Below are 18,987 nucleotides of genomic sequence, written 5' to 3' on the forward strand. Positions count from 1 at the left end.
CTCTTTCTCTCGTAGACAATAAGCGTGAAGTGGCTCAATCTGCACATTATATACTCTGTCGATCACACCACGGAGGCAGATAATTTATTTTCAGGAAGGAATACCTCCGAATAGAATATAGTTATATTTATTTTTTTTTTTGTGTAATTTCGTTACAATTTTATATATTGTTCGATCAAAAGCACCATGGGTTTGAAAAATATTTACGGCGCCGAGCGACACGACGTTTTGATTTGTAACGCACACGTATATAGAGTCAAACGTTTATATGAATGTTTATATTATAATATGCACACATAGTCGTATATTCGTTCTAAAGTAAAATAGTCGACGTACAGTGTATTTGTTTCTGTTTGTTACATATTTAGAGTAGCTCGCGCAGTCGAACGTTTCCTATCGTCCAAAGAACTTATCCACTGTTCCGAAACGGCTGAAAAAAGAATTTCGGAATTTCTCCGTACGATCGTGCTGCTACAATCTCACTGGATGCTTTCGCCTGGAACTCTATAGCGCGCAGTCCCTTTAATGCATTCCTCTCGAACAAAAATACCCAGGTATGCGTACGCCTCGAACTTCAATAACGTTATAGTCAAAGTTGTTAGAATATACTTCCATAAAATTGATAACAAGAAGGTTTAGCAAATCTCGAATATCCTCCTCCTTCCTCGCCTTTGATTACACAGCTCTCTAAAATTTAAACACCGTCAAAATACGATTTATTCACTCTTCACGTTAGAATCGGATACGCATTAAAATAGTTTAGATATCGTGTATTATATGAACGTCGGAGCGAGGAGGATCCTGAGACGTCCCTCGCCCCGGAATCTGAAGGGAGAATCCTTTTAAAATCGTACAAGAAGAAACTTTAGAAACGATTATCACGCCGATATCGTGGACAACAGCAATTGAATAAGAATTCTGATTAACATTATATCCTTGCATCTTTAGTACTCTCGTTTTGAACAATTAGCGCGCTCGCGTTTCCTAATAATCGCGGTGAATGAAGTGGCGTCGTCCGAACATAACCTCGCAGTAAGCACCCTATAAGGCGATGGACCTTGGAGAAACAATCCCGGAGTAGCAATCACGTCGCAAAGTAAATCGCTCTTGTCTTCTTCTCATTTATTCTTGCGAAAGGTTCCGCGATAGAAACGTTTTACAGTGTCGCTTCGGATAATCGATCACGCGTGACGAGACAAAGCCTCACGGTCGACAATCAAACATCACTGATTCGCGATAAAACATCACCTCCATCGAACTCAGTCGTCAACGGCGTAGCAACGAAACGCAAACCCGACCGATCGACACTCCTTTTAATCGCACGATAATGGATACTTACTCGTCGCCTATGGTAACATTAATTACATACAATAAATACTGAATCATCGCGATAATACTTAGGTCTACGATAATTATATCTAATTACAGGCTAAACGATCGTCAAAAATATAGCGTCGAGTCGCGCGAAAAGGTTTCCCCTCGCCGATCGTTTCGGACAGACCAGCGAGCCGTCCGCTGGCCCTTGCAGGCTCCCTTTGTCGAATTCTTCGCGAACACTGCCGCAAGGATTTACGCGAGCCGTTCGAAGCGGCGCCGATCGGACGACCAGCGGCGAGAAAGAAAGAAAAATCCTATTCAGTCTCCTCGGAAACGTTTGCTGCATGGAAGGCCGTGGTTTGGTTCGATCGAAGAGACCGCCCGGATGTTACTAGAGATCGTCCACACTTGCGCGCCTATCCGGCTCCATTCCTTTCTTACTTCTCGGCGACAATGGTAAGACGATGGATTATCAGTAGAAGGTACTTCACACTTTACACTCGCAGTTGGGCGAAAAATCAAATTTCGCGCGCTCGATCGACGAATGTCGCGCGGCGGCGATTCAAGTATCGCAGAATTTCATAGGTACCATTGTCGATTAGTAGGTCTCTGTTAGGCATGCCTCGTGTCCAGGCACGAGGGAGAATCGAGCCGCGGAATTTCAACTTTCGGCCCGAGCACAGTCCAGAAACGTGAACGTGGCCATCGAGATATGCATTAAAACACTTGTCGACAGTCGTTTTCGTGGCTACTACAGTATAGCGTATATAGTTTGTACACGGCTAGAAAATTAATTGACGATTATATTTAAAGATAAGGGGTAGGTGGGGGGGCGTCGATGCGTTAGCGCGTCGAATATAAAGTGTGAATTCGATAGAAGATATGTTGTGTAGCCTTCGGTGTGTTTGGATTCAAACTGGTATTTTCGGTATTCGATATACATACACTGTACTTGCTATCTTCCTAGTGGTATCTCTCTCGCTCTCTCTCTCTCTCACTCTCTCTCTCTCTTTCTCTCGCTCTTCCCGTTTTGCAAAGTAAACTAAGCAGATGGAATACAAACATGATTGGTACGAAGAAGCTTGATCGAACTTGGGCCAGTTTGCTCGCTTCTTGTCAACGTATTTATATACACGCAATGTTACTCGCAGACGCGAAACGAATGATAAGTTAGAAAATCACATCCCTTCAGCCTCGTCTCTCACTCTAAATTCTCGTACCCTAAGATCACCTTACACTCCTCCAGTCGCCGCGAGTCTGCGGCTGCCTACCGGTTGGAACGCTACGCCTACCATCGGAGCTAGCCCGTCGAAAGAAGAAGCCATTCCACGTGTTTTTACGTCAGTCAGAGAGTCCGTGAAGCAAGGCCCGAGTGCAGCTTGCCTCGAATACTACGATTTCAGTCGTGGCGCGATCGCCGAGCTCTCCTGCGTTGACGCGCACGCAAAGTGCCTTAAAAACTGTAACTTGACCGTTTAAAGCGAGAAGGTACAAGAGCACGCTGAAGTTTTCCCCTCCCCCAGTCACTGTGACCTCCGAGATGATTGTTTGATTTCTATTCTTGTAGAAGGAACCTTGGAGCGTCCACGAAAGTTGCAGTTGTTTCGCGACAGGAGCCCCCGGATCTTTCGCATGGGAAATCAATTAACGGCGACGCTGTCGAAGCAAACGAATCGAGACGTTAACGAGGCCGGCCTGCTGTCCCTTCAGCGGGCCCTTGTATGTCGCGAAAAGTCTTTCTGAGCACCGAGTGAGTCTCTTAAAGTAAGAAGTAGTCTTTTTCTGTCCGCTTCTCGAGCACGTATCGCCGCGTTCGTAACGAAGACGGGATTATAGCGAAACGGAAGGGGACGTTAGAGTGGGGGACGCTCGCCAAGAGGGCCGCTCGAGATTATTCCGAGAAACGCTCAGCTGCTAGATTGACAGATCCTCCCCCGAAATACGTTCTCGATAGCTTCCCAGTTGTTCGCTGCGATCTCATTTGCCGGTCGCTTAATAGACGAGACGGTGCTGGTACGGATATCCCCGCGACTGAGAGCCTATTTGGAACTGGGTGGCACTGGAGTAAGGGTCGTACGCCTGCGAAACAAAACCAACCGATCGATCGACCAATCGTTTATTCCACCGCCTTGGCGCGCTCCAACGGAATCTTGGAAACTTCTCTATTAACCCTCAACTCGGAATTGCACTCGACGAAGTCGGCTCTCTTCCGAAGAGAGCTTTGCTACGAGAAAACTAACAGGCTCGCCTTTTTACTCATTTTCAATCGAACTTCGCCTTGCCGTCGCTGGACAAACACGGTGCTCCGAAGGAACGGCTACGAAGGTGATTCCGCGTCCTCGTCCTCCCAATTGAGGGTCGAGTATCGTCTCCTAAGATTCTTCCGAGCAGATACTTATTCGTGATAATTTGTTCGAGGATCGTCGGGGCGCGTTACCTGCGAGCGTTTCCTGGTCACCATAAACCTCTTCTCCGGGGCGTTGTAGTAAGCTTGCTGGGGGTAGACGAGGCCGTACTGAGGGTTGCCGTATTGAGAGGCGCCTTCGTATTGCTGGCCGTACTGGTTCCCGTATTGTTCGTAGTAGCTGGGCGGATGGGTGCGAATGATTCCAATATCCGACGGCGAGAGAGAGTCGACGCTGTAGTGGCGCGGAGGGTACACCGAAGGGTCCACCCAGGGGATGACTGCGGAAGGGTGAGTCAGAAAATCAAACGCATTGTCCCGTAGAATCGGTATCGGGTACATAGCGTTGGGAATTCAGCCGGAATTCTATTGAATATACGGGGTGAGTCAATCAGCGTCAAAATCAGAGACACCTTTGTTACGGTAGGACAAAGTGCCTCTGGGGGAAAGAGGTATTTGTTCCGCGCGGGGCAATTAGTAGCATAAAGGGCTCGTTATTACTAAAACGACGTCCCGGGTTTATTCCGAGTATTGCGTTGCTTTGTCGGGAAATATGTCCTCACCGTTTCGAGGATCCTCCTCCTCGAGGAAGTTGCCATCGTCGTCCACGTTGTCGTACTCGTCGGTCATGTACTTGTTCCAGTTTCTGTAAGGAACGGTCGAGCACACGCTTATATTTAACGCTCCCAATCAATAGCGCGTGATTAATTATATAGCTACCGTTTAATTATATGCTTACCGTTTACGGCGCTCGTTCTCCCAAAGGGAGAGAAGGGCCAACACGTCCTCCGGGTCGATATCCAATTCCCTCTTGAATCGCGGCTCTTGATAAATAGAGACGCTAAACGATGGAAATGGAATAATTCATATTAGCTGCTTTGATTCTGTACAAAGAAAACGGATTATGCTAATTTAAATTTCTAATCCTGTGCTTCTGGTTACAATAATCCCATTAGAACTCCCTATCGACGTTCCAACCGATCGTTGTATTTGAATTTCAAAACGCTATCAGTTTCCCCATCGGCGCGCGTTTGAAGCGGTCCCCGAATCGATTGTGCTCGACCCGGGGTATCGGTATCGTCGTGCATGCAGCCCAGATCAGAAGCGTTTTGAATGGAAAAGTCGGCGCGCAAAAGAACGCTTGGCGTTTGCGCCAGCAACGGGGGGATGTTGTCCTAGGTCAGGTCCGCGGAGCATGCCTGCTGCACGCTCCGTTGCGTATGATCGATATGACGGCACCGGCTAATGCCATCAGCTGATTGGTTGGTCATATGCCAAAACGGTCTGGCTCGTCAGGTGGTTTCATTCAGCTTTTCCGCTTGCTTGCGCATTCGTGCGCGAGGTGAAAAGCAGGCGGTGGAAAAAGGACGGCTCGAAACGCGTGGCAAGCAATTTCGGTGGTGTTGAATGTCGGAAGTACCTACTGGGAGGGAAGACTGTTTCCACGCGGCGATCAATCTATTAACTGTCTATTCCGAATATCGATGGCCTCCACCCGGAGCGAAACGGTGAAAGAGAAGAGCCGAGCTGCATTTTCTCGGGGAGGCTCGTGCCCGATGATTTGCATATCCGTACGTGAACGTTCTATCGCGGAGACTGCCTGTTGGCGACGCCGCGCGACATTGTTCGTCAGCTGAATACGAACGCAGCTGCACCTCTTCTGCATTATCATGCATCTCGCGGAAGCTAGGGGGCGAAGTAGGAAGCTATTCTCTTCAGCTGATTGGCTGGCGATATGTCAAGTAACAGCGAAGTCTGACCTACTTTCGCTGGCTGCTTCCATTCAGCTTTTCGTGGGACCCACCCCTTGGAAACCAACCCTATTGCGTCACGGGTATCGAACGAGTCTCGATGACTGCACCAAACCGTTGCGTGTGTTCAGCCACGGGCGCACAGACGCGCGTCCGTGCAAACCGCGACGGTGTCTCTCGCACGATTCTCCAACAGGCGTGAATATTTTACGAAGGCCGTAAAACTGATCGCGATCTTGCTTTTCACTTTTCTTTCATCTTCCGAGTAGGTAGGGCAGACCGGGGGGCGGTAGTAACACTTTTACTTTGGAGCACGCTTACGCAAAAACTATTACAGTTACAACAACAGCTTTTTTTAACGAAAATGTTACTTAATTATCCGGCATTATTTGAGCCACAACGGTTTCGCTGTATGTCAAGTAATATTCCGATTATTAATAAAAAATGAGAAGCGGAGAAAGTGTTACAACCGTCCCTGACCCCGGGTCGGTTGTAACGCTGCATGGAGTCGATAGTAGCACGAATTTAACTTTACAAAATTAAAATGTTTATTGGTTTTAATTATAATGATAAGTGAAAGAATGTGAGATTTATAATCAATTATGCGGGGTCGAAATTGTGGCAGAAATAGAAAGCGTTTTGGCTGGTGCATTCGTCGTGTGATCAATCCTTACATTCAGTACGTTGCACCCATTTTTTATTTGGTTTGCTTGTGCTGTGCTATAGGATTCCATGCGAACAAGACAATATTATTAATCTTCTTTGTCACTATTCGGTTCTGACGCGGTACAACGGACCCCGATGTTACAATCGCCCCCGACCAGGTTTATGAACTTAAATTACAAATATTTATTCACGAGACACCTAAAAGTGATAAGTAACGATCAGTATTACTTTAAAAATCACCAGATTAAATATTAAAGAATAGAGAAAACACGTACTAGCGAAGGGAGTATTTATATTACAATTTTAAATCAGTAAGGAAAAGTTACTTCAGGGTATCGAATAGTTATTTTGTTCACTACGCATGTCTATTGTGTATCTATACTGCTGGGATATGAATGTTTGTATTCGAAATGTCATTCTTCATCATATATCCAAAATTTGCATTAAGGGGTCATGCTCAGGCAGGAGGCTGAAAAAGGGTGGTTTTTGGAAATCTTTTACTCTAAAGCTGTAACACATTTCTCGAAAAATCTTTTTTCCTTTTAAGGATTGCATCTAGTACCGTGCATCGTATTTTTTTTATTTAAAAATATTTATCAATAACTGAGTTATTGTCCACAACTCGAAGGTTCTCTAAAAAAAGCGGAAGGTTCTCTAAATTTAAACTTTAAATACTAGACAATACAATATAATAAGTAAATTCTTTTGAATTTTTTATTTTAGTTGATCGACTTTCGAGCAGCAGTGGTCACCGTAGAAGCCTTGTTTTTTAGAGAACCTTCGAATGATAAACAATAACTCAGTTATTGATAAATATTTTTAAATAAAAAAAATACGATGCACGGTACTAGCTGCAATCCTTAAAAGGAAAAAAAGATTTTTCGAGAAATGTGTTACAGCTTTTGAGTACAAAATTTCCAAAGACCACCCTTTTTTCGGCCTCCTGACTGAGCACGACCCCTTAATATCTATAATATGTTTTTTGATATTTAACGCGATACAATCGCCCCCGGTCTACCCTACGCGATTCCTAGGCACGACATATTGAAAAAGCTCCATTTCGGTTTCGCGTAGGGTAAGTTTCGTCATCGTCATTACCGCCGATCAATCGCGGGAATTAATTAGAAACCCCGGTACTTACTGCGGCGCGTTTATAATTAATATTCCAGGAAGAACTAGTTAAAGGAGACTAACTAGAATCCAACTGAGATGCCTAGCATCAGCGGATCGGAAAGTGCTCTGCCTCTCGAATAGTCGAAGGCATAGCGTGGGAGGCAGACACTGCGGGGACCGTTGGGACGGGTAAGAGGATTTCGTTGCCATGAAAGTGTCGCCTTTCATGGGAAGCTGCTTGCGAGGGAAAAGGAACGTTCGCCGGACTTCTCGGTTTAACGAAGCTCGATTTGAATAAGCGCGCTGAGGGGATCGCGATTACTCTTCACTGCCAGGGTTTTACACCCCTTTTCCCTGCCGCTAGTTCTCCGTGACTCTTGACCAGCTTTCCTTCTCTACGTACGGGAAAATTGGCTTGTTCGTGAACGTGGCCGCGCGTGTATGTACGTGCGCGCCCGCGACCTGTGACATTTATTTACAGGTCAGCCGGTGCACACTCGCGCGGACGTTTCCGCGTAAAAATAAAAGTTTGACGTAAGGAGCTCTCTCTACCCGGCTGACTTCATAATAATTGATCAGCCTCTGACGTATTGCCGCGGAACGTCACCGTCCACGTCACTTAATTAACGAGAAAACGATATCACGTGCACAAGCCGCCGCTATAAATACACCATCGGTAGCCTTCGTCCTCGCGAAACTATCGACAGGGCAGATCGAAATTTAACGGCCAGCCACTTGGAGCGTTTCCACCCGCGGCCCGTCACACTTGTCCGGGGATGTATAGGTGGAAAGAATAATGGGGACGTGGGTGCACGGGTCTCGTTCCGTTGGGGCAGCCGGGATATCGAGTGGCGCGTTGTTTCGGTGGGAATGCCGGGGACGCGGTTCAACACACCGCGGCGATGATCAAGCTCCGATAACGAGAGCCTCTCTCCAGGTCGTATTGAACGACTTGGTCGCCAAGTCGACCGCCGCTCCTGGCGGGGGCAACGCCCTCGCCAGCCCTCTCATCCCCATTCAGAAGAAACGTCGAAGAAAAAGAGGGATGTCCCGAGAGCAAGAGGGCGGGAAGGGCGAGCGCTCGCAGGGGTGGGAATTATGGGTGGGCTACCGAGTCGATTCACCCTGGCCGAGACTCCCCTGTTCCACAGGTGAATTCGCCGCTAACCCGGCACCGACTTCAACGTCTGAACGGCGCTTAAGTGATCAACGTATAACGCGGCAAGACCGTTCCCTTAAACTCTTAAACCGTTCCCCGGTGCTCGAAACCATCTTGCAAATCCTCGGCTATCTAGATCTTGAAACTTTTCAGAACACAGCGACACTCGATGCTGCGCGAACCTGCTCTTCGTTCCTCCCTCACTTCTCGCGATTATTCGTGCTTTCTTCGGTACCGCGGAATGAGTAAATTACAAATTGCAATGTTACAGATCTCTCAGCTGACAATGAGAGAGGCGGTTAATTGGTGGTTAATCGTCTTCCGATACGCAGGATGTGTTTCCAGCGGAGAGGTGACCCAGTTACCAGGTGAAAGAACGAGATGATTCGACTCACCTCCTTTTCGCTTGCGTCAGCACGGACTGCGGGGTGGATGCCGGCACCTGGAACGAGTTGGCGGCGGGTTTGGCGGTGGTCGATCCAGCGATCCCCAATTTCTCCGATCTCTTACGACGATCCTCGTTCAGGTAGTAGCGGGAGTACGGTAGGACGTCCCAGACCTGTGGCATCTCGTCGCCCAGCTCGTTCACGAGAACTTTACCGTAACTGTAACAGAAATAGGCCCTTGCTGTAAGCATCTACGTTCTCGGTTGAACTTTAGACTGTACCATCGATTCAGCGATACTTACTCGTAACTCTTATCGTAGGGGGAGAAGGATTCCCGATCGTACAAAGTGTTGCTCGGTGTCTTCGAATGAAGGGGCTTCTCTTCTCCGGCCAGGGCTGCCTTCAGTCCGCCCAGTCCTGACGCGGACAGAGTCCCTGTAACAGCAGAGCGAGCCAGTGGATTAACACCTATGCACTCGCCACCCACGCGGACGCCTCTCGCGCGTTCCTTACTTTTCTCGGCGTTCGACGTGTAAGACGGGCCCGCGTTGCTCTCCGCCTGGCGATTCTGCTGGTTGCCGAACATCAGCATCTCCTGCGCTCGCTTCGCTGTAAAGAGAAATGGTTGGTGAGGGTGTGAAGCGTAGCTTGGGGAAACTCGGCGCAACAGGACAGTCTGCCTCACGTTTTGGTCTCATGGTCTGCTCGGTCTTTTTCGCGTCCTCCGACAAGTTCGTCGGCAACGATTCGGCTATCACGATGAGGGAGCAGAGAGTCACTAACCACACCCAGTTGCACGTCATCTGGAAGTAAGAATTTTTACGCGGTGAGGAGGGAGGCTCCTCTTGCTCGGGCTTCTTTAATCGGGCCCCGATATATGCTAAATGCTTTTCCATCGGGCGAGATGGGTCAGAGATGCTAGATTACGTCTGTGTAAAGTGTTCCCCTCGTGTACAGGTCGGAGTTTACATTCCCCTGGTGAGCGCAGGTAAATGAAGACAGCAGGTCACTACGAAAGAAGCTTAAATGTCACATAATGCGAAATGTCAGGGATCTATTTCCATTGCGTGTAAAAGATTAACGGAGATACCGTGCCAGGAGTACTATAAGGTGGTCGCGAACGTTTCTACGCGAATTCGCGAAAATCTTCGCGGAGAGGGCAGACGATTTTTTTTCGGGGCCATTTCGGGGGTCGAGGCTAGTGGGAATCTGTTGTTCGGCTCGACTTTTCGATGGCTTTTATTAAGGGTAGAAAACAGATTTCTCGTCTCAGTGAGGATTTAATTTGCGATCGAGTTTAATGCCACGGTAATCGAAGGAGGCAATTTAATTAATCGGCGGCTTCGAGCCTGCTGCACATCAGTTTGCACCATAGGGGAAGCTTTTCCAGCCCCCAACAAGTGGTACTAGTGACGCAATTGCAGGCACCCCGTTGCATACGCGCAATCAATTTATGCCGATGCACGGAGGAGTTGTTGCCAATTAGACGTGCAATTAACTAAAGCAGAATCGATGGCGGGTTCGAAACTAATAATCGCCGACACGCCATGGGCGTTCTATTGGTTGGAAATGCCAGAGTTCAGAGGAACGCTTTAGCGGTGCGCGCAAGTGCGATTGAAAACGTGGAAAATCTGATAAGCGTCAATTGACAACGGTACAGAGATGCTAATAACGATCGATAGCTTCTAAATACAATTGAGTTTCCATACAAGCGGCAGACACTTTCGCGAAAATTCCTCCGCTCCTTCATTTCGTTTCTCCTCGTCCCAACAAATGTATTCAGATAACATAGTCCGCGCTCTTTTTCTTCATTAGCATCGCGAATTAAGAGTCACGGCGAAACGGCCGCGTGGAATCTATAAAGTTTTCTACGGGCGGAGCAGTTTTCTGAAAAGCAATTAAAAGATTAACGGACAATGCCAGTGGGCAGCGCGGAGCAATTAAATCAGGCCAGTAAATAAAACCGAACCGGACATAGTAGACCCAGAAATAGCACACTTGTTGCGTCTAGAAATACTATAGTCATTTATCGCGTTTGTGTACGCGTCTATGCGGCTCCCAATTAAAAATGCATTTCATTCACCATAGTTTCATTGATGAACCCAGCCCACTCGCGAGAGCATGATCCGCGGGGAAACATATTCCGACTGATCCGACGAAATATCGCCAGCGACCTATGCACAGCCCTCTATGCGCGCGATCTATGGACGATCGTCCAGCGATCTGAAACTTTGCCAATTTTAACGAAGCTTTAACAAGACTCTAGACCAGAGGGACTAGCCTCTAACTTTAATAAATTCGTAGCTCGGGGGAACTACTTGTAGGATCGTGACGCGAGGCCAATTCTGCCACGGCAAAGCGGCCCTATTTCTGTCCCTCTATTAATAACCGTACAATTTTAGCAAGCCTTTATCTCCACGAAACTCGAGCAATTACATCGATCGCGAGATCTCGCCCCTCTCGATTCAAATTCTCAGCCCGAAGCCTGCTCCGAAATCGGCTGATAGCAGGGAGGTATTAGGGATGTTCCTTCACCTTTCTCGACGTCTATTCTTCCCCCCGTGCTAGTCCACTGGCGCCAGTCCTCTGTTCGGTTGTAGTTCGAGTCCTCCGAGGATGCAGGGAACTTGCGTGCTCGGCTGATCGAGGTAGAATGAACGTCGGGGCTGAGCAGGGCGACTAGAAAACCGTCGGAGGGTACGGTCGATCAACCACCCCCCACCTCGGTGAACGAGCACCCCCACCCTGTGTGGGCAACCCCTACCGATTTAATACACGGGCTGATATGACGTACACGGGCGGGCGGGCGCGCGCGCGCGCCCTCCAGCTCGCGGTCCTGTGTGTTTTTACACACGAGGCGTACACGAGCTTCTATTGTGCCGCACGAAATACATTCTGCCCACGCGATGACCCGACCAGCTCCTTCGGCTATCCTTGAAATCCTCTCTGTCGTCGCATCTTGGACCGTTTTATTGTTCTAGGGGCACAGTTGCGACGGGGGTTGCAGCCTCTAATTGCTGCCTCGGATAGAAGTGATTTCCCGCAGCGGCTGCACCTGGTACCCATTAGCTGAACGATAATTTACATTACAGCTCCGCGATCATCTTGAGGATTCCCTAACGTGAGTATATAAAATCTGAATTTATTCATCTCTAATTTTCGCCCTTATTGCACCAATTGTCCGTAGTATGGAGAGAAGGCGAGACCCGGCTGGAGCTGCTAAATGTATGTCTCTGAGTGAAGCTACTCGAGCAGAGTCCGAAGACGCACGAGGTTCTAAGTAGTCTAGGTCGATGACTCATCTGAGCACATTCGATTGCGTAGATGTCACGTTTCTTTGACAACGCCTGGAAGTTTGCAGGAGCCCGTGGTTCGCGTAACACTTTCCAACGTTAGATTGTAAAGCGATTGGAGGGTGGTCGGAGGAGCCCTCGAGCTCCGAGACATATTGGAAATCCTTCCATCTCGCCTCTGCCCGTCTTAACCAATCTACCATAAAAGAGGGAATTCTCGGTAAAACGGTGATTTTTAATTGAGCCGTTGTACGTGGTGTGTTTAATTGGATACACGTTGCTGGAAGCTGACTCCCTTTCCCCGAAGAACAGGCATCACGGAACAGTGCGGACATTCCGCTTACCCCGCGAATGAATTACGCCTGGCATTGAGAAGCTGAGACGCGTAATTGGATCGAGATTCGCTGAAGACTTATATGAAGATTTATAGGTCAGCTAGGTGCGAGGTGGCGATATTTTTGTACTGAGATCGCTTCTCGCTGATCCTCTCCGCCGCAGGTTCATCGCTGTCTGAAGCACCGGGGAGAATTGTGCCGTCGTTTCCCGCATTCAACCCTCTCGAGCCACTCTTCGTCGGCCCCCGCAATAGACCAAAGAACGCCCACGCCAGCCGCGTAACGCCCACGAGCACCCGACACCCACGCGTGTTTTTTCAACGTGTAGGCGGACAGGGGTGAGAGAGAGAAAGAGAGAGAGAGAGAGAGAGAGAGAGAGAGAGGAGAGATAAACCGACGCGCGAAAACTTTTTTCTCTCCTTTCTCCCCTCAGCCGCTACCAAACGCTGACGTTGGTTCGCGTTCTCTGACAAAATATTTATCGTCGACGGAGATCCACGAGGCACGTACGACGTTCCCCTCGAAGCCCGACGTTCCTCACCCACCTCCCTCACCCCTCGAGCTACGATCTTCCATCAATGATCGCAGGCTCAATGGACCCGATGCATAGATACCTAGCTGTGGAATAGAAGATCTCGTTTATCAAGAAAGCAAACGGGTGTCTTGCTGGTCGCCCGAGTAGTTTCGGAGGCGCTTAAGGAGGGCGGTCCGAACGAAACGCAGTCCTCCCCGCTGGAGGGTAGAGAACCCCATTTCCCAGAAGCGAGCGCTCTTGAGGAAAGTGTTTACTCGAGATACGACGCATCCCGGTGCTCTACCTATCTCCGTAATTGACCTATTTCCCGAAGAATCCGCCACGCTTGCGCGAATAGACGTGAGCGCACTAAAACAAGCGGAGCTCCGCTGTCTTGTTGAGCAAAGTGCCCCCGACGCGCCGACGGTCGCTTCCGTAATGAATATTTATCGCCGATGGCACCAACACGCGCGAGGGATTGTTTTCTTTAATTAAGAGAGCGGAACACGGGAAATCCCCGCTCGCCCGACACCGGGACCGCTGCCAAACATTTTCCGGCCCGTGCGTTTAATTGCGAAGCGAGTGTCGCGAGCCTGTTGAAGGTCAGGGGAAGGGAGGCACGCGATCGTTGCTAATTCCCAGCCGAGTATTGAGAAAATTAACGCCACACCCTCAGCTCGCCGCCGGGGGAGATGCGCTTTCCTCGAACTTTAGAGCGGTCCGGTCCCGGAACGCGCGTCTTTTCTGGCAAACGGAAAGTTAATTCACGCTTGCCCTCCCCCCCCCCCCCGTGCAGGTTGATTATCCCGCGGAGGATACGACCCAGGAGGGGAGAGGTCCTCGCCGGAGCGGTTCTCTGAAATAATATAACTCGACGTGCTCGACGTCCCGAAGGTTGGCTCCCATTGACGTCAGCCGTTGATTCTGGAAACGACGAATCCCCGTGCTTCGAGGACTTAGTGGGGGAGGTACGCGTCGCGAGGAAATCATCCGTGGGCGACGGCGCGCGGGGGTGTATCCCAGAAACGTTATTCCAGCACCGGGTCCAGGAAACAGCACTTTCCCAACGGCGATAGACGGCCACCGAATTGCTACGGGGTCGTTAAGGGTTTAAATGAGCTGCCATTCTAATTCATTGAATTCCAAATGCTCCTGCAATTTAATCACACCCCTCTGTGATCACTAATGGCATAGCATTTTTATTTCAGTTCCAATCTTCTTTATCTTTATTCTATTTATAAATAGGAAACAGAGAATTAAGGTCTGCCACTTTTTATTTGGAACAATAAATTCTGGTATTAATAATAGATATAGAAATAATAGGAATTTGTATTCCAATCATTCCAATGTGACGTCGCGATTCAGTGGTATACGTAGTCAGGCATGCGAGACGCGCGCGTGCTGAACGCGCAGTAGTGTAGATCAGTGATAGAACAGGCATTCCAGGTGGTCGCTACCACCCTGCGAAGTGGAAAATGTAAGCGGGCTATGGTGGGGGGTATCCCGGAGGAATAGATCGATGTTTGGCTGTGTGTAGTAAGGGACGCCTGTTGATATAGAACAGGAGTAACTTCATCAGTGGCGTATTTAGTGTAAACAGTGCCTAGGGCAAGCGTAGAATTTCCGCTCCCCCCATGCGTATCATTCCAATTCCATCTTGTCTGTTCTACTTTTTTTAAAACTGTTCGTCATACAAAACATTTAATTTAGAATTTAGATGATCCTTTTAAAGAAAGTGGAGCTGAAGGGCGGAAGAGACGAAAGTTGGAGGCAAATGATGCCGAAAAGTGCAGCAAGTTTTCTTCGAAGCTTCTCTAAAGAGGCATGCGAAGCACACGAATAACAAGCGTAAACTACTAACATTAACCATCCAAATAAATTTATTCAACAAACACTATTTTTTCGGCTTTTTTGCGACCATCTGGCATTGGTGCCCAGGACACGAGCCCTACTCGCCCCACCCTAGATACGCCTCTGAACTTCATTCATGAAAGTGGCAAAACGCGAATACGTCAGAACCTCCTAAATTTCCGTGACGATTCAGTCTGATGAAACGGCGCACTAGATATTTCTATCAACACATCCGTCACATTTTCAGAGTATTAATATGAGAATCTATGAATTAACGGTACTCATAAATAGTACATGTGGCTATATAATAATACTACACAATTTTATTTCCCAACTCGAACGTTTCTACTCGTCCACTACGACTTCTCTGCTTCCTTAGCGTGTAATTCAAAAACCCTGTTCTTTGATCAACAATAATCTACATACCTATATACATTCCGATAATATTTTTTACACTCTTCTCACCATTGAGATAATACACGTAATTACACGTGTACTTAAGAACTGTCTGCTTGCTTCGACTTACTATTTACAACGTCCGCAGAGAATGTAGAAAATGATGTATTTTAAAGAATATAATTTTCTTATAAAATCAGCGGTTTACTTCCGCCGTCCAAGGCCGAAACAAGATGGCAGTGACGCATTGCTGTTACTGTTTCATAGGTTATATTTGTAAATACGTAATAGTGCCGTGAGGATTGTTCGTGCGGCACATAGCGTGCGATTAGGGATATACTGTGTGACAGTACTTGATGATGAGAATTTAACATACTTGGCGTAATAATAAAACGAGTGGCTAAGGACGACGAAGTAGAAAGATGGCAAGGCGATCGTACGATATTGTCGAGTACTTTGGGGAACAGGACGGGCACAAATGTGGTTATTGCAAGAGTTCTGATACAAATATTAACCGCGGCAAGTACAAGCATTATAAATTTTGCTTCCTCTTATCGTACTTCAATATGTACAGGGATAATCAAGTGGCAATCCTTAAGCCTGATTCTGTAATTTTTCGCGTGTGAACACTAAAATTTAGTCAAGTAGTTTAGTAAAACAATGGTAAATTACTAAATTACTCGCTACTCGACTAAATTACCTAACGTGTCTGTTCCAGCCTTTAGTCCTTATGACAGTTTATGTTTGTGTACATGCGAACGTAGCTGTCACTGTGTTGAGCATTATTCGTTAATGTTTTACTTGAATTCCTTGTATATCATGAATTTGATACCTTGCAGGTATGTGGGCACACATCCTTAGCGCAGACAACTATCAAATTTTAATAGATAGAGGTTGGAGGAGAAGCGGCTATTATTGTTACAAACCCATCATGGATCGAACTTGTTGCCCGATGTATACCATCAAGTGGGTAAAACAATTTTATACCGCTCTTTTCTCGGAAACAAATCCTTGAGTTACTCCTTTCGTACAATTGTCGATTATAGATGCGAAGCGTTGCAGTTCAAAATTTCCAAGTCGCAGAAGAAGGTGTTGAAAAGAATGGCAAAGTTTCTAAAGAATAAATTGAATAAGAACGACAATATGGATGTAGGCGAAGAATATCGGAATGATATAGGTAAAGATAGTCGAAGCTTTAATAACTGCCTTCTTAATGTCTACGAAATCATTCTGTTGTAGACATTCGAGACATTCCTAATTATAGCAAACATCTGCAGAGAGCGGAAGAGGCTGCTTCTGAGATGGACGTAAAGCTTGTTAATGACGAGATCAACAGAAAATCACAGCCCGCTCCGGTAAAGGAGGAAAAGAAAGACAGTGGACCAGAACCTCAACAGAAGCGTTCGGACGGTGTACCTTGCGCCTTAAGCGATAATCATGACGTGGCGTCGAGGAGCATGCAATCGTTAGAAGCAGATCCTAGTAGAATACCTTGTAAGAAAGCAAAACTTCTGCGAATAGAGCGTAAACAGAATAAGTTACTGGCACAAGGAAAAACTCGGGAGGAAGTAGAGGCTATCTTTAGGACGAATAAACAGCAGAATGAAGCTAAAAGTTTAGAGGATTTATTTGACGAGATACAAAATGGGACAAGTAGATTGAAGGTAGGATGAATTCTTCTTTCATCGAGTATCTTGCCAAGTACCGCATACATCGCTTTTGAAATTCGATACTTTGGTCCTCTTTTCTCCAATGTTGCTAATAGTTAAAACATTGCCTCTGAGTGTTAAGAATAGAGAGAAACTGAATAGTAGCATAAATGTTACAGCATACAGTTTTGCTTGTGCAATTCAGTTACAGTAGCTCTTAATAAAGATAATGTAATTTGGTTATTATTCAGAGAGATTTATATTATATTTATAAATTTTGTAAGCTGAAACTAGTTAGAACCTCGCCAATGAGCTCCGAGTACTTAAAGACTTCGAAAGCATCCTACAAGGTGTATAAAAAATATCAAACGACGATACACAGAGATCCTGAAGAGAAGGTTACAGAGGAACAGTTTACAAGATTTCTAGTGAAATCGTCTTTGCAGGTAATTGTACATACGGGGCTTTTTAGGTCTATAATATCATACATAATTGTAACGGGGAAAATGTTGACTAACTTTTGACGTAGAAGTTTATCGAACAACAGTAACTTTTCGATGTAGTATATAATTGGAGCAAAGTGGACCATCTCACAATCGATTGTGCTACATACTTAATTTCATTTATGCGAGCTTCTTTATAAATTCCCTTACAATTTTATCAGATAAAATTGTTGAAAGTAACGTCAGACGAATTTCTCGCCACGCTCGAAGTAAGTGCGAAACTTTACAAAAAATATCAAATGACAATCCATAATGACCCACCGGAGGAGTGTGACAAAAAGTCGTTCTTTAAGTTTCACGTAAAGAACCCTTTCCAGGTACTCGATGCAATAATATATTTATTAAAAATTATGTATGATATTATTGCTATCTTTTCTTTCTCGTTGTATGCTCAGTTGTTATTTAAATGTTTGATTACTTTCGATGAAGAAGGTATACAACTAAGGAGTTTATCATTTTAAAGCCATTATCACCAGGCAATGGACCGCCAGACGGATACGGCTCCTTTCACGATCAGTATTGGTTAGATGACAAATTAATAGCAGTCGGAGTGATAGACATTTTACCATATTGCGTTTCGAGCGTTTACTTTTACTACGATCCAGCGTACTCCCACCTCTCTCTCGGGATATTCAGGTTGGTACATCCATTACGATTTTGCTCTTATACTGTCTGCGATGTCTGATATTATTGAATCACCGTCTAGCTGCTTACGAGAAGTGTACTTGACAAGGCAGTTAAATAAAGTGGCGGATAGTTTGAAATATTATTACATGGGATTTTACATCCACACTTGCCCCAAGATGCAATACAAAGCACGAATGAAGCCGTCGAAATTGCTATGCCCCGAGACTTACGAGTGGTTTGATATAGAAGATTGTTTAATTAAATTGGACAAACAAAAGTATTGCAGGTTCAACCAAGATATCGACGCTATTGACCTGGATGGCGTAGTTGACATCGATGACGTACTAAACCATATTCTACTTATACATCTCATCGTACAATCTCGCGTCCTTTGTGCCAGCTAACAAGTCGTGTGCTTTCAGGTATTAATTCTCCATAAAGATGACATAATGCCCTACGGGCTTTACAAGGAAAGATCTCGACGAAGTATCACGAAGGAACAGGAAAACGCGATTAAAGAATACGCCACATTGGTTGGAATGAAATGTGCCCAGAGCCTGCTGCTTTATCGCAGTTAAAACGCTAAGTCCTCAAACACTTACAATTAATATATTTTTCTTCCGTAATGGACATTTATTGAGAGATAAATCGCTAAAAGAGTATTCCCCTGAGGTACATTGTTATTTAGGGAATTGAATTAAACCTAGCAGCCGCAAATAAAGTATTTGTGAATGTACAGGAAGCTAATAAACTTCTTATCGAACAAAGATGAATTCTGTAAATAGTTGTACGTCAGTCTATATTTCTTTCGTTCAACAAACACGTCGTGTTTTGTGTTACAGAAACAGAAAACTACCCACACTAGTAATCCGTGACAACGTGGTACTAAATATATGTTTTCTACTTATGGAAGACGTATCACGTAATATGCTTCTGGTATATCACTCGCACAATGCGGTACTCTAAATCGATAGAAAATACTGTACCTAAAATTCTGATCGTTTTGATTTTACACATAAATAC

General features: G+C 46.2%; 2 protein-coding genes across 3 annotated transcripts; one reads left to right on the forward strand and one right to left on the reverse strand.

Annotated features, from left to right (window-relative positions):
* Window positions 1-111: 111 nt before the first annotated feature.
* On the reverse strand, window positions 112-11,472 carry LOC143369632 (prohormone-2). The gene is made up of 9 exons (XM_076813818.1): window positions 11,332-11,472; window positions 9,482-9,599; window positions 9,310-9,405; window positions 9,099-9,231; window positions 8,806-9,015; window positions 4,461-4,562; window positions 4,285-4,367; window positions 3,755-4,002; window positions 112-3,396 (listed from the first exon to the last, which is right to left on the reverse strand). The coding sequence occupies exons 2-9, from the start codon at window positions 9,597-9,599 to the stop codon at window positions 3,310-3,312; spliced, it is 1,077 nt and encodes a 358-aa protein (XP_076669933.1). The 5' UTR covers window positions 11,332-11,472; the 3' UTR covers window positions 112-3,309.
* A 3,809-nt stretch (window positions 11,473-15,281) lies between these two features.
* Window positions 15,282-18,666, forward strand: Ate1 (arginyltransferase 1). 2 transcript variants are annotated; one of them, XM_076813796.1, is made up of 8 exons: window positions 15,282-15,704; window positions 16,025-16,151; window positions 16,232-16,362; window positions 16,425-16,849; window positions 17,119-17,280; window positions 17,801-17,973; window positions 18,044-18,305; window positions 18,387-18,666. In XM_076813796.1, the coding sequence occupies exons 1-8, from the start codon at window positions 15,608-15,610 to the stop codon at window positions 18,540-18,542; spliced, it is 1,533 nt and encodes a 510-aa protein (XP_076669911.1). In that variant the 5' UTR covers window positions 15,282-15,607; the 3' UTR covers window positions 18,543-18,666. The 2 variants fall into 2 exon arrangements, with proteins under 2 accessions (XP_076669911.1, XP_076669912.1); XM_076813797.1 differs by lacking the exon at window positions 17,119-17,280 and adding an exon at window positions 17,499-17,654 and having other exon boundaries at window positions 15,283-15,704.
* The last annotated feature ends 321 nt before the right edge of the window (window positions 18,667-18,987 follow it).

This window comes from Andrena cerasifolii, chromosome 6 (assembly GCF_050908995.1).
Source record: "Andrena cerasifolii isolate SP2316 chromosome 6, iyAndCera1_principal, whole genome shotgun sequence".
Classification (NCBI taxonomy): Eukaryota; Metazoa; Arthropoda; class Insecta; order Hymenoptera; family Andrenidae; genus Andrena; species Andrena cerasifolii.

What these genes read in the sequence shown, in the direction of transcription:
- Ate1 (XM_076813796.1), top strand. Translation starts at nt 15,608, where the DNA reads ATGGCAAGGCGATCGTACGATATTGTCGAGTACTTTGGGGAACAGGAC. An exon ending in ATGGGACAAGTAGATTGAAG is followed by an intron (nt 16,850 to 17,118) that starts GTAGGATGAATT and finishes AAATTTTGTAAG; the next exon opens with CTGAAACTAGTTAGAACCTC. An exon ending in TAGTGAAATCGTCTTTGCAG is followed by an intron (nt 17,281 to 17,800) that starts GTAATTGTACAT and finishes ATCATTTTAAAG; the next exon opens with CCATTATCACCAGGCAATGG.
- LOC143369632 (XM_076813818.1), bottom strand. Translation starts at nt 9,599, where the DNA reads ATGACGTGCAACTGGGTGTGGTTAGTGACTCTCTGCTCCCTCATCGTG. An exon ending in GCAGACCATGAGACCAAAAC is followed by an intron (nt 9,406 to 9,481) that starts GTGAGGCAGACT and finishes TTCTCTTTACAG; the next exon opens with CGAAGCGAGCGCAGGAGATG. An exon ending in CCCTACGATAAGAGTTACGA is followed by an intron (nt 9,016 to 9,098) that starts GTAAGTATCGCT and finishes TTTCTGTTACAG; the next exon opens with TTACGGTAAAGTTCTCGTGA.